The sequence below is a fragment of the Onychomys torridus genome, chromosome 3 (assembly GCF_903995425.1).
Source record: "Onychomys torridus chromosome 3, mOncTor1.1, whole genome shotgun sequence".
In the NCBI taxonomy this organism is placed as follows: Eukaryota; Metazoa; Chordata; class Mammalia; order Rodentia; family Cricetidae; genus Onychomys; species Onychomys torridus.
This window is the reverse complement of record NC_050445.1, coordinates 110,072,363-110,085,666: the sequence shown is the minus strand read 5'-3', so window position 1 is coordinate 110,085,666 and position 13,304 is coordinate 110,072,363. Positions and strand designations below refer to the sequence as shown.

The window sequence follows — 13,304 nt, the reverse complement described above, 5'->3', positions numbered from 1 at the left end:
GCCATACAGCTACCCAGGCTCTCGCTTTAGAATAGTGCAATCTACTGCTTTCCAGAAAGAACAATGTTAATTTCTTCTACCTCCACAATCCAAATTTCATTAGACTTGGGTCCATGGGCAGTTTAGGATGCCATATTTCATGGAATAGATTTTATATCTGTAGATTTATCTACCAGGAGCCTGTAAGATCTTGTACATACATGGTCTGAATGATGACTTCTGCAATGTCACATTGAAACAGTTGCTGACTCTTTTTTATCTGTTCTTTCTCAAAGCCACTGGTCCCTTTTTCACAGTTGCAGCTGTTTTGCTGACCTTATTTTCTCACTGGGAATGTGCTCTGTCAGCTGTGGAAAACAAAACCAAAATTGCAAAACTTAACAGTTGCATACATCTAAGAATAACAATGCACACAGTGCTTCTTATATTAAAAAATCTTCCATCCACATGTTTCAAAGCCAGAGTGCACCACATTTCCAAAATACTTGTATAAAGCTTGGGGAAACATTAGCAGGCATTCTTGAACTCAGCAAGCAGATGGTCCCCAATCCAGATGTGGGGAGAGGCAATAGTGTTTTCCAAGTTAATCAGATTTTCACAAACAGTAAACATGGTGACTGAAGGTTCTGAGTCAAGAAAAGGAGCCAGAGTCGAGTCTGATTGTGACCTAGGACTAGAAGAAGACCATTGTAGAGAAGGGTTAAAGACTTGAGTCATGCATGTGTATTTAAAAATGGCTGCATTGTGTCCAGCATTGCATATGATGGATGGTTAGTGCTGTTATTGTGTTAAACCTTCAGTCCAAATGTGACCAGCCACAGCAGGTGCCCAGAGTGTCCCTGGGAACTTTGCCTGCCCGTCTACCTGGACTATGGCTTTTTATTTTTATTTTTAACCTCCACTGGAGATTGGGAGGGCTATATGATTTATTGCCACTTTGAATGCAGGAGACTAATAGTTATAAGGAACCTGTCTGCTGGGAATTGTCATTGCTTCACCTTCATTAGGGAATGTTGTCAATGCAGTTCACACTGGCAGCTCTTCAGGGGTCTCTAATTCCTCCTGCATCTAATCTTTAATAGGGTCTATAGTTAGAAACAATTTTTATTATACTATAATCTTAGTATTTGGAGATTCCTTTGAGTTCTTTGGGGTTTTTTGTTTGTTTTGGTCCAATGGACATTTTGTAATTCTCATGTCTGATGTTCAAAATCAAAAGAAGAGGAAGATGAATAGAATGTGGCCTCAGATGAGACTGTCTCTCATACCCTGGCTGACAGGGAAAGGAGGGAGTAGGAGCCTCGGTTGTGGGACCGACTGTTTCTTGAGTAGCTCAAGGGAGATGGACAGTAATTTATCATTTTATTATTTGTATTATTTCTAATAATGTGTTGGTGCATGTGTCTGCATGTGGGTATGTACACAGATGTGCAGGTGCCGGTGGAAATAAGAGGAGTCAGTTCCCTTGGACATTACAGACAGTTGTGAGTCATCTAACATGGGTGCTGGGAATCAAGCTCAGGTCCTCTCCAAGAGTGGTAAATGTGCTTAACCGCAGAGGTATCTCTTCAGCCCTAGAAATTTAATTCTTATTATTGGCCGACTTATATTGGATAGACTTGAAATCTCATAGTGCTTGTGTGTGCATTCACACATCCAACAGACTTCCAGAAAGTCACCATAAGCAACTGCTGGTATTGGATTTAACCTCCAACACAAGTAACTAATGAGTGGACAGAACATATGAGGCAATGGGCTTCAGACACTGGGTAGTGAGTAGCTGAAGGCCGTGACCTCTGAACACAGGCAACACTCACTGTAGCCTCTATATCTATCTTGCTTTCTGCTTTGAGACTGTCTCTAATAAACTTTATCTAACGAGCAGCAGTCTCCTGGCAGAGGAAACAAATCAGTCTGTGGCTGCTACGACAGGGAAGTTTGTGTGCCAGTGCTTGAGAAGGAAAGCAGAGAACTCATCCCTTAATGCTGGATAAGAGTTCCCTTCCTGTCCTCAGCCAGGCCCTACATTGACCGTGCTCAGGACCACACACCACAGGCTCTTGGGAAACAGAGTTGGTCAGAGATTTCAGAAGTCACTCAGCCCTGTGTCAGAAACGTAGGTGGACAGGTATGACACCCAGTTAAAGACCCAGAAAGGCTACTTGTTAAGTAGGAGTAGAAATCACGCCATAGATTACAGTTGTGCTCTGTGATGAGAAACACTGAAGAAGACCTGAGGAAACCAGACCTCAGTGAATTCGAAGTGATGCAGCAAGCTTGCTGAACAGAACTCGACACTCTCCAGAGAATGACAACAGAATCCAGAATCTGTTAGAGTATTGGGGTCCACAAGGGGCCAACATACAACACAAAATGATTTCTATATGGGAAGGAGAAAAGCCTGTTTGTCATCAAAGAAGGAAAACAGGTGTTTGGTTTGGTTTTGTAAAGCAGACCCAGAAAAGAGATAGACATTGGGATCAGCATTGGAGCTTTACAAATGGGCCTAGGTTGTTCAGCCAATAAAGTGCTTGCCATGTCAACAGGAATCCTGATTTTGTTCTTCCAGAATCCACGTAACAATGCTAGGTGTGAAGATGTGTGCCTGACATAGGAGGGTTCCTGCAGCTTGCTGGCCAGCCAGTCTATCCAAATTGGTGAGCTTCGAGTTCAGTAAGAGTCACTGTCTAAAAAAAAAAAAAAAAAAAAAAAAAAATGCATGGAGAGCAATTGAGGAAGACCTCCATGTTGGCCTCTGGACTCCACATTCATGTACACACACAAGCAAATAACGTGCATGAGTGTTTTCCCTGCACGTATGTATGTGCACTACATGTGTGCCTGGTGCAACAGAGGTCAGAAGAGCATATCAGCTCCCTTGGTATTGGAGTTATGGATGGTTATGAACTACCATGTGGGTGCTGGGAACTGAATCCCGGTCATCAGCAAGTGATCTCAACCACTGAACCACCACTCCACGCCCAAGGGGAAATCTTAAATGCAGGCAAAAGATACTACATCCAGGGAAGCCATGAAAAGTAATAAAACTAATAATAATAGTAACAGATGGCCTGGGAGATTCATCAGCACAAGCTTGACCTGTGTTAAATCCCTGGAACCCACATAAAAAGCCAGTTGTGAAGGTGTGCACTTTGATGAGGAGAAGGGAGTTAGGAGGACACCAGACTTCACAGCCAACAAACCTACACAGCAGCACAGGGGCACAGGGGCACAGGGGCACAGGGGCACAGGGGCACAGGGGCACAGGGGCACAGGGGCACAGCGGCACAGCGGCACAGGGGCACAGGGGCACAGCGGCACAGCGGCACAGGGGCACAGGGGCACAGCGGCACAGGGGCACAGCGGCACAGGGGCACAGCGGCACGGCGGCACAGCGGCACAGGGGCACGGCGGCACAGGGGCACAGGGGCACAGGGGCACAGGGGCACAGGGGCACAGCGGCACAGGGGCACAGCGGCACAGCGGCACAGGGGCACAGCGGCACAGGGACTCTGCCTCAAATAAGATGGGGAGTGCTAACTGAGTGGCACACGTACTGTGGCATGCATTCTCCTTCCCCCAAAACCACCATAGTAACAGAGGCATTATTTTCAGAGAGCTAAAAGAACAATATTGGAGTGTTAGAAATAAGGCTCATCAGGAGTAATGGCTGTCTCAGGATGAAGGGATGACATCTTTAAAGTGAAAAAAATCAGAAAGTCTATTAAGATCTTTCAAGGAAGACAGGCCTAATTAGTTTTTGCTAACCCTTCGATGCACAAGAAACACTGAAGGAAAGTCCTCAGGTGCTGTGGATTAAATGTTTACGTCCCCTAATGTTTATTGGTTGAACCTGAGTCCCCAGTGTAATGGTATTTTGGGTGGAGGGGGCTGTGGGAACTTGAGGTAGATTAAGTCATGTGGATGGAGCCTTCATTGTGTGATTAATCCTCTTATAAAAGATGAAGATACGTGAGGGCTCTTCACACCCCAAGAAAGGCCATGTACGGATACAACACAGGAATAAGGGCTGCACCAGAGGCCAAATTAGGCTGGCACATGAACCTTGGACTCCCTGCCTCAGGGGCTGTGACACATCAATACTTTTTTACACCTCCCAGCCCGTTGTAGTCTGTGGTAGGTCCTGAGCTGGCCAAGACACAGATGAGGAGAAAATATCCCTTTTGGGATTTTCTGTCTCCTGGAACAACTGAGGACTCCTAGAAATATAAGTAGGTAGGGAAGAAAGACTGGTTTTTAAAAATTACTTTGAAAAGTGAGGGGCTAGTTAAAAAGGAAGAATTAAGGGGTTTGTATATATACAAGCAAACTATATAACATGTCCTGAAGGTTGGTGAGTGATTAGACAGAGACCTACTGTGAAGTCCCTGCACCCAGGCTATGTGGGAGTCATTTAAGGTAGACTGTAACAAGCTAAGGAGACATGATCCTCAGAGGGACCACCAAGCACAATATGAGGAGTTAATACTAAAAATACAGTAGAGGAGATAAAAGGGGAAAATTTAAAATGTCCTGTTCAGAAGGAGTCTGGAAAGCAAGAAAGATAAAATGGTCAGAAGGTACAATGGAAAACAACCCACAGGGTGATAAATGTAAACCCAGCCAAAAAGCAGTTAAAAAGAAATGATGGAAGCCCTCAAGGGGAAGTAAAAGTTGTTTGGATAGAAAAATGAGATCTAACTTTATGATGCACGAAGAGATTCTTCTTAACTGTAATGAAATGAGAGAAAACGAGGAAGCCAGTTGAGCGCCAGCCTTCACCCTTCTCTGCATCCCGACCGTGGTCCAGCTGCCTCAAGCTCCCACCCCCATGCCTTTCAGCCATGATGGACTGCAAACCACCAGCCAAAAACCCTTTGTGTATGTGTGTGGGGTGGTATGGGGACAGAGGGGGAGTTTAAGTGCATTGTGTACACTTCTGTCAAACATTCTGTCTGAACAACAAGAAAAGTAACCAAAACCACGGTGAGAAGACAGTTGTGCTCTTGTGTGAAGACTCTTGCTACATTGAGGCAGCTGATGTGGCTGCATCTTCAAAGACAAAAATATGGAGGAAAGAGAAATTCTTCAGTTTTTACTGTTCTGAGTGTATAAATCCACAACGTTTAAAAAATATGTGCAGCAAGAACATGTAGTGCTGGAAGAAGCAGCATCAGACCCACACTACAGGATTCCCCTCTCGGTAGCAGAGCAAGCAAATGTAAAGGAACAAGAGTGTTTGTGATTTAACGCACAGTACCAACCAGTTCACCCAAATAGACACTTTCAGAACCTTATATCCAGCAAGTGTAGAATTACATTCTTTGATACAATTATAAATGAATCACATTTGAGGTCATAAATAATTTTAATAAATATTGGCAATCTAAAATCAGAACATGTTTCTTGATCACATGAAAACTAATCTGGAAATCACCAGAAAAGAAAAAGAAATAAGACCCTTACCAATATTTGGAAATTCAAGAATACGCTTCTGTGTCATCTGTGTGTTTAGCTGGGAACTTTGCTTCGGCCCCACTCCTCCTTCTCCGACCCTGTCCTCAGAAAACCCACCAAGTGGTGGCTCCTCCCCTGGAGCTGCTCAAAGATGACTCCTACAGGGTATTTAAGGTCTCTCTCTGGGAGCAGTGGTGTGATACCCCTTCCCCCCAGGTCACCCAGGAATGCTTTGCTCATTAAACCTGATCATTTAAGTCGGCTTGGTTTGACTTATTGCATTGGTGGAGAAACCTAATATTGGGGATTTAAATACTTATCACTATGGGTTTAAGCAGAGTTTATAAAAGATACCAGAACCTGTTTTCAGCTGAGAGATAATGAAAATATGAGATATATCAAAAATGTCAAGATGCAACAAAAACAGTTCTTGAATTTATAGATTTTAAAATATATTAGAAAAGAAGAGCCAGGGATTTTATTATAGTTCAAGGATAAAGAGAAAGGAACTCCAGGAATGTTGAAAAAAGAGTATAAAAAAGACAAAAGTCAGTGAAAAGAAAAAGAATCAAACAATTGGAAGAACAAGAGTAACAGCTCTTTGACAATGGTAATAAAATTGACGACCCTAAAGAGGCTGAGGAGCTAGGAGAGGGGGAAGGGTGTGTGAGGGGGAAGAGTGTGTGAGGGAAGAGTGTGTGAGGGGGAAGAGTGTGTGAGGGAAGAGTGTGTGTGAGGGAAGAGTGTGTAAGAGAGGGGGAAGAGTGTGTGAGGGGGAAGAGTGTGTGTGAGGGGGAAGAGTGTGTGAGGGAAGAGTGTGTGTGAGGGAAGAGTGTGTGAGGGAAGAGTGTGTGAGGGAAGAGTGTGTGAGGGGGAGTGTGTGAGGGGGAAGTGTGTGTGTGAGGGGGAAGAGTGTGTGAGGGAAGAGTGTGTGAGGGGGAAGAGTGTGTGTGAGGGGGAAGAGTGTGTGAGGGAAGAGTGTGTGAGGGAAGAGTGTGTGAGGGGGAAGAGTGTGTGAGGGAAGAGTGTGTGAGGGAAGAGTGTGTGTGAGGGAAGAGTGTGTGAGGGAAGAGTGTGTGTGAGGGTGAGGGGAAGAGTGTGTGAGGGGGAAGAGTGTGTGTGAGGGGGAAGAGTGTGTGTGAGGGGGAAGAGTGTGTGTGAGGGGGAAGAGTGTGTGAGGGAAGAGTGTGTGAGGGAAGAGTGTGTGAGGGAAGAGTGTGTGAGGGAAGAGTGTGTGAGGGGGAAGAGTGTGTGAGGGGGAAGAGTGTGTGAGGGGGAAGAGTGTGTGAGGGGAAGAGTGTGTGAGGGGGAAGAGTGTGTGAGGGGAAGAGTGTGTGAGGGAAGAGTGTGTGAGGGAAGAGTGTGTGAGGGAAGAGTGTGTGAGGGAAGAGTGTGTGAGGGGGAAGAGTGTGTGAGGGGAAGAGTGTGTGAGGGAAGAGTGTGTGTGAGGGAAGAGTGTGTGAGGGGGAGTGTGTGTGAGGGGCAAGTGTGTGTGAGGGAAGAGTGTGTGTGAGGGAAGAGTGTGTAAGAGAGGGGGAAGAGTGTGTGAGGGGGAAGAGTGTGTGTGAGGGAAGAGTGTGTGAGGGAAGAGTGTGTGTGAGGGAAGAGTGTGTGAGGGAAGAGTGTGTGAGGGGGAGTGTGTGAGGGGGAAGAGTGTGTGTGAGGGGGAAGAGTGTGTGAGGGAAGAGTGTGTGAGGGGGAAGAGTGTGTGAGGGGGAAGAGTGTGTGAGGGGGAAGAGTGTGTGTGAGGGAAGAGTGTGTGTGAGGGAAGAGTGTGTGAGGGAAGCGTGTGTGAGGGGGAAGAGTGTGTGTGAGGGGGAAGAGTGTGTGAGGGGGAAGAGTGTGTGTGAGGGAAGAGTGTGTGAGGGAAGAGTGTGTGAGGGAAGAGTGTGTGAGGGGGAAGAGTGTGTGAGGGAAGAGTGTGTGAGGGAAGAGTGTGTGTGAGGGAAGAGTGTGTGAGGGGGAAGAGTGTGTGAGGGAAGAGTGTGTGAGGGAAGAGTGTGTGAGGGAAGAGTGTGTGAGGGGGAAGAGTGTGTGTGAGGGAAGAGTGTGTGTGAGGGGGAAGAGTGTGTGAGGGGGAAGAGTGTGTGAGGGAAGAGTGTGTGAGGGAAGAGTGTGTGAGGGGGAAGAGTGTGTGTGAGGGAAGAGTGTGTGAGGGAAGAGTGTGTGTGAGGGAAGAGTGTGTGAGGGGGAAGAGTGTGTGTGAGGGGGAAGAGTGTGTGAGGGAAGAGTGTGTGAGGGAAGAGTGTGTGTGAGGGGGAAGAGTGTGTGAGGGAAGAGTGTGTTCAAGAGGAGGGGCAGGGCAGGGGAAGACTGGAGAGTGAATGACAAATACAAATTTCTACCAACCACTCAGAAACAGGGTCTCACTACAGACACTGCTGAGGACATCTCATGGGCGTTTTGGAGATGAAGGTACTTTGAGGAAACATAACTTTGAATCTGACAGAAGTAAAAAAAAAAAATCTGAGCAGCAATTCTTATTAAAGAAATTAAACGTATTCAACTCTTCCCAGGCACAGATGGCTTCCTTGGTGAATTCTATCAATCTTTCAAAGAAGAGAAACATATGCCCTCTTCACAGAGACTCATAGATAAAAGAGGGAGACACGCTCCAGGCGCATTTTGGGCAACCACTGCACCTACCCCTGCATGAAAATTGATGAAAACTTTCAAAAACAAAACAAAGCAAACAACAAAATGAAAAATGAAAGCAACCTACCTACAAGAAGGAAGATGGCAAGTGTTTTTTGTCTCATGAAAAGAGATGCAAACAATACAACAAACCTTCAGCAGAACCGCAGCAGTGGCTGGGAGCGGGTTCAGCAGTTAGTGCTTACTGCTCTTCCAGAGGACCCGAGTGTGGTTCTCAGCGTCCACATGGAGGCTCACAACAATCTACACGTCCAGTCCCAGGGGATCTGGTGCCCCTTTCTGACTTCCATGGGCACTTGCTCACTCACAATACACTTAAACTCTCTCAACACACACACACACAAACACACACACACACAAATAAAAATAAAATTTAAGAAACAAAACCTAGAACAATATGAAAAGGGATTTTACACCAAGACCATATGAATTTTATTCCAGAAATAAGAATTTTAAAAGTCACTATCTTTATAACTCAATCTACCCCATTAACAAAATAAGGAAGAATCTAATTGATTATCTACATTGAGAAAGCAGCTGATAAAACTCAATCCATCGATAGCATTCACTCCTTTAAGGCCCTGTCTACAAAGTGTCAAAGCCAAGCGTCCTATCCATAGAGCTCACATGCACTTGGAGAGTGAGGTGAGATACAAGAAGACAGATTAAATAATAATGTTTCATGGGTGAGTTAGAAGTACTGTAAGCAAAGTAATTGGGGTCCGGAGAGACCAGTCACTCAGTTAGGAGCACTGGCTGCACTTGCAGAGGACCCAGATTCAGTCCCCAGCACCCACACGATGGCTCCCAGGCCTCTGCAACTCCAGTTCCATGGTATCCGGCTCCTCTTCTGGCCTCCAAGGGCACTGCCCACACACAGTGCATGTACATGTCCAGGAAACACTTACATTTTTGTGTATATGAGTGCAGGCAAACACTCATAGTTGAAAATAAATCAGAAAATTTAAAGCAAAGTAAATGAGGGAACTTCAGGTAATCTGACAGGAGGGGACCCTCTAAAGTGACATTTCACCACACACCTGGTTGATGTGAGTGCCATAGTTTCCTATTGCTGCCACAATAAATGATACACATTTGGTGGCAGAAAAAGCACATTCGAGACTTGCATGGCTCTGACCAGGAGGACATTAGGATTTTAGAGGGCTGTTTGGAACCTGTCATTGGGGTCTATTTACTGCCCCGTTGGGAGACTAGGAGAATTCAGTTCATTGAGATTGTGGGGCTCAGGGTTCCATCTCTTACTAGTTTTCAATCGTAGGCCATTCCCAGCTTGAAGGGCTGCCGTGTTCCTTGACTCCTAACTACTACCAATACCACCTTCATCCTCAGTCAGTAGCAGTGGGCTGAGACTGTTGCTCTAAATCCTTCTCCAGACTTCAGTCTCCACTTGGACTTGTTCAGAAAATGTCACTTTTCCTGCCCCTAAGGACACTGGGCCACCTTGGTGATCCAAGATCCTCTCCCTTCATCACATCTATACAGTTCCTTAGCCGTGTAAGGTAGAGTGTCCACAGCCTTGGGGACTAGGACATCTAATGTCTTTCCTCATTTTTGTGGAGGATTATTGTATTGCCCACAGTACACTAGGTAGCAGTCCTGACGGAAGCTACTGGCTGTTTGCAGAACATTTGAGGGGAAGGATACAAAACACTGTAGTGGCTGGGAGTGTTGGAGCCAGAGGTGAATTGTAGCTCTTTGGGAATCAGATTATGCAGTACACATGGCTATATGTTTGAATATCTCTACTAGGGAAGATTTATTGGTTCAGTCAACCACATTGTTTGTATGTGTTGAGTGTGATGGTCCACATGGCGCCAGGCATGGGTGACATAGACATTAAAGTGGGAAATACCATTGCAAGAACACTTGGGTGATAGGGAGGCATACCTTTGGGTGTGTCTATGAGGGTGTTTCTTGAGAGGATTGAGTTAAGGAGGAAGAGCTGCTCTGAAGGTGCATGGGACCGTCCCATGGGCTGGGCTCTTGGAATCCATAGGAAAGGAAGAGGGAGGCAGTGAGCTGAACACTGATGCTCCCTTTCTCTGCCTCCTGACAGCTGAAATGGGAGTGAACAGCCTCCTGCTCTCATGCTGTGGTGCCCCCTTTCCCTAAGTTCCTTTTGTCTTCTATTTAATTACTGCAACAAGAAAAGGAACTAACAGGTTCATTTCAAAATTATTTTCTAATTAATGAGCTTTAAGAAATTTTGGTGTGTTTTAGGTAACAGTCATTTGTCAGATATGTCTTTTGTAACATTTTTCCAAGTATGTGGCTTCTCTTTTTCTTTTTAGAGATTTCTTCTTACTTATATGTATATGTGTATGTCACATGTGTGTGGATACTCACAGTGCTTTGGGTCCTCTGCAGCTGGAATAACAGGCAGCTATGAGCTGCCTAACGTGGGTGCCGGGAACTGAACTCTTCTGTTGTCTGGCCTCTCTTTTTATTTTTTTACAGCATTTTTTGTAGAGCACAAAAAAGTGTTCATTTTCATAAAATGTAGATTGTCTATTCTTTCTTTTGCAAAGCATTTGGTGTTGTATTTAAAAAGTCATCACTAAGCTCAAAGTCATTTAAATTTTCTCCTGTGTTTTTGTCTAAGATTTACATGGTTTTGTTTTTATCCTGTTTTGGATTAATTTTTGTGAAGGAGTTATCCAGATGTCAGATTATCTTTTCTCTGTTCTATGGCTTTGTCTCTTTGTTAAAGATTAGTCGGCTGTTCTTAGGTGACTCTGGGAGGTTACATCTGGGTGTTCTCTCCTTTTGTTATCAGCACTGCGTTGTCTTGATTGCTGAGTCCTTCTGTGGGTCTTGGGGTCAGAAGCACCACTTTTGTCTTTTTCTCCTTCAACAGCAGTTGCCTGCTTGGTGTCTTTTGTTCCCAAATATGAACTTTAGACTCAGTTTGCAAATATCTACAAAATGACTTGCTGTGTGAGAGGCAAAGTTAAGTTTTAAGTTTTAATTACTATGCCTAAAAGATGGCTGAAACAAAATGCCTCTGATCTACAAGCCACTTGCCCAAGGTCAGATATTTCTTGAAATGCTGGAGGATTTGTTTATGGAGATAACAAGCCACATGTTTTCACTCCTCTAAACAAGTTTGTTTGACCCATCTGCACCAGATGTGCTTGATCACATGTGGGTGGGAGGTTCACAGGCAGGAAATACACCAGGATGGATACTTGCCCCTGATTGGACCTGAAGCCACTGCAAAATTTAATTCAGGGCCACTTTTCTAGTAAACCAGAAATAGGACTGGCTAGATCACATTCACCTGGCCAGTATTTAATTAAGGCTTGCATTAAATTTGACTTTAAACTGTGGTGGTCTTATTCTCAACCAGTGGGATTAACAGCTGGAGTTTTGATTGTGGCTGAATCAAATTTATTGTCAAGATCTCGACAGTACTGAGTCTCCCTTTCCCAGCATTGAACATGGAATAGATCTCCATTTATTTAGACCTTTAAAGTCTTTATCAGAGTTTTGTAGTTTCCTCACAGACATATTTTCTTAGACTTTTGTCTTATATTTCACTTGGGCTTACTACTACTAATATGTGTTTTTAGTTTCAAGTCTCAGGCGTTCACTGTATGCATGTGGGAAGGCAGTTGGCTTTGTCATATGGGACTTTGCTCTGAGCATTTTCTAGTTCTTAGTTTCCTTTCCTGTTGCTATGATCAAATACTCTGACACAGGGAACTTGAGGCAGGAAGGATGTATTCTAGTTCACGGTTAGTCCATCACTGTGGTGAAACCAAGTCAACAGGGGCTTGAAGCAGCCGCACATCACAGCCACCGGGGAGGGAGCAGAGAGAGGCCAATGCATGCATGCTAGCACTCGGCTCCTGTTGCTTTCCTCCATTTTATACAGTCCAGGATCCCCTGCCCAAGGAATGGTCCCACCCACAATTCAGATGGGCCTTCCCTTTTCAATGAAGATAATCAAGATAGTCCTTTACAGTCATTCCCAGAACCTAGACAGTCCCTCAGAGGTGTGCTCAGAGGCCCATCTCCCCAGGTGAATCTAGATTCTGTCACATTGACAAGTAACACTGACAACACAAGCTCCCAGGACTTTGCCTGTCAATACTGTGAGATATCCTACATAGACAATTACCTGAAATTAGAGCTTTACATGTACCTTCCCAATCTGTATACATTTTACTTGCCCTTCCTGTCTTCTATTAGGTAAAAGTTCTAGTACAAGATTAAAGAGAGTGGTGTGAGAAGGAACACCTGAGTATGGAAGCATCTAGTTTCCCATCATTGTGTGTGATGTCAGAGCTGTGGATTTTATAGATATTTTTTTCTATCTATAAAGAAGTACCTTCTATCTCACAAAGATTTTCTTTTAATCATGAATTAGACTTACCAGATTCTTTTTCAGTATTGATAGGATTTTGTGATTCTTTTTTCTGTTGATTTGATTTTTGCCTCATGGTTTTCTAAACAGACATAGCTTGGATATCCTCACCTCATATAGTTTATAAAGCTCGTAGTGTAATACACTGGAAGTAGAAAACTCCTGAGGTAACTCTGTGAAGGTAGATGGCGTGGGCTGGTGCACACTTTACTGATTGTACTTGCAGCTTCTTGCCTTGAGTCCACTTATTAACTGGATGACCTTCTACCTTAGTTCACCTTGATGAAAAACAGAGGGGTTGCTGGACTGTTTGGTTCCAAATCAAAGAAACCATGGTCAACCCATTATGTAGCCCATGCCTTTATGAATACATTTTCTCTCATAAGAGAAACTATTTCGGTCACTAGTTCTTGTGTTAATGTGTCATAATAAATAATAATAACTGTCTCATAAGGCTGATAGCCACACTGAATTAATTTATCCATGAAGTTTCCAGTGTCCCAGATACCTCCTTTCTTTTTTGTTTGTTTGTTTTTGAGACAAGGTTTTCCTGTGTAGCCCTGGCTGTCCTGGAACTCACTCTGTAGACCAAGCTGGCCTTGAGCTCACAGAGATCTGCCAGCCTCTGCCTCCTGAGTGCTGGGACTAAAGGCTGGCTGGTGGCTCTCTGTCTTAGTTTGCTTTCTACTCATTTTTTCAACTGAGATTTCTCTTCCCTGATAACTCTAGCTTTGTCAAGTTGTCAAAAACTACCCAAGACAACTGACCCCTTGTCAACTTGACATACTAATATATTACTATT

General features: G+C 44.4%; 1 protein-coding gene across 1 annotated transcript in view; it reads right to left on the bottom strand.

Moving 5' to 3' along the window:
• Nucleotides 1-3,203: 3,203 nt before the first annotated feature.
• LOC118580108 (sperm mitochondrial-associated cysteine-rich protein-like) overlaps nt 3,204-13,304 on the bottom strand; it is a 62,498-nt gene continuing 52,397 nt past the window's right edge. The window contains exon 2 of the mRNA XM_036181906.1: nt 3,204-3,512. Coding sequence (XP_036037799.1) covers nt 3,204-3,512 — 309 coding nt within the window. The remainder of the gene's footprint in view (nt 3,513-13,304) is intronic.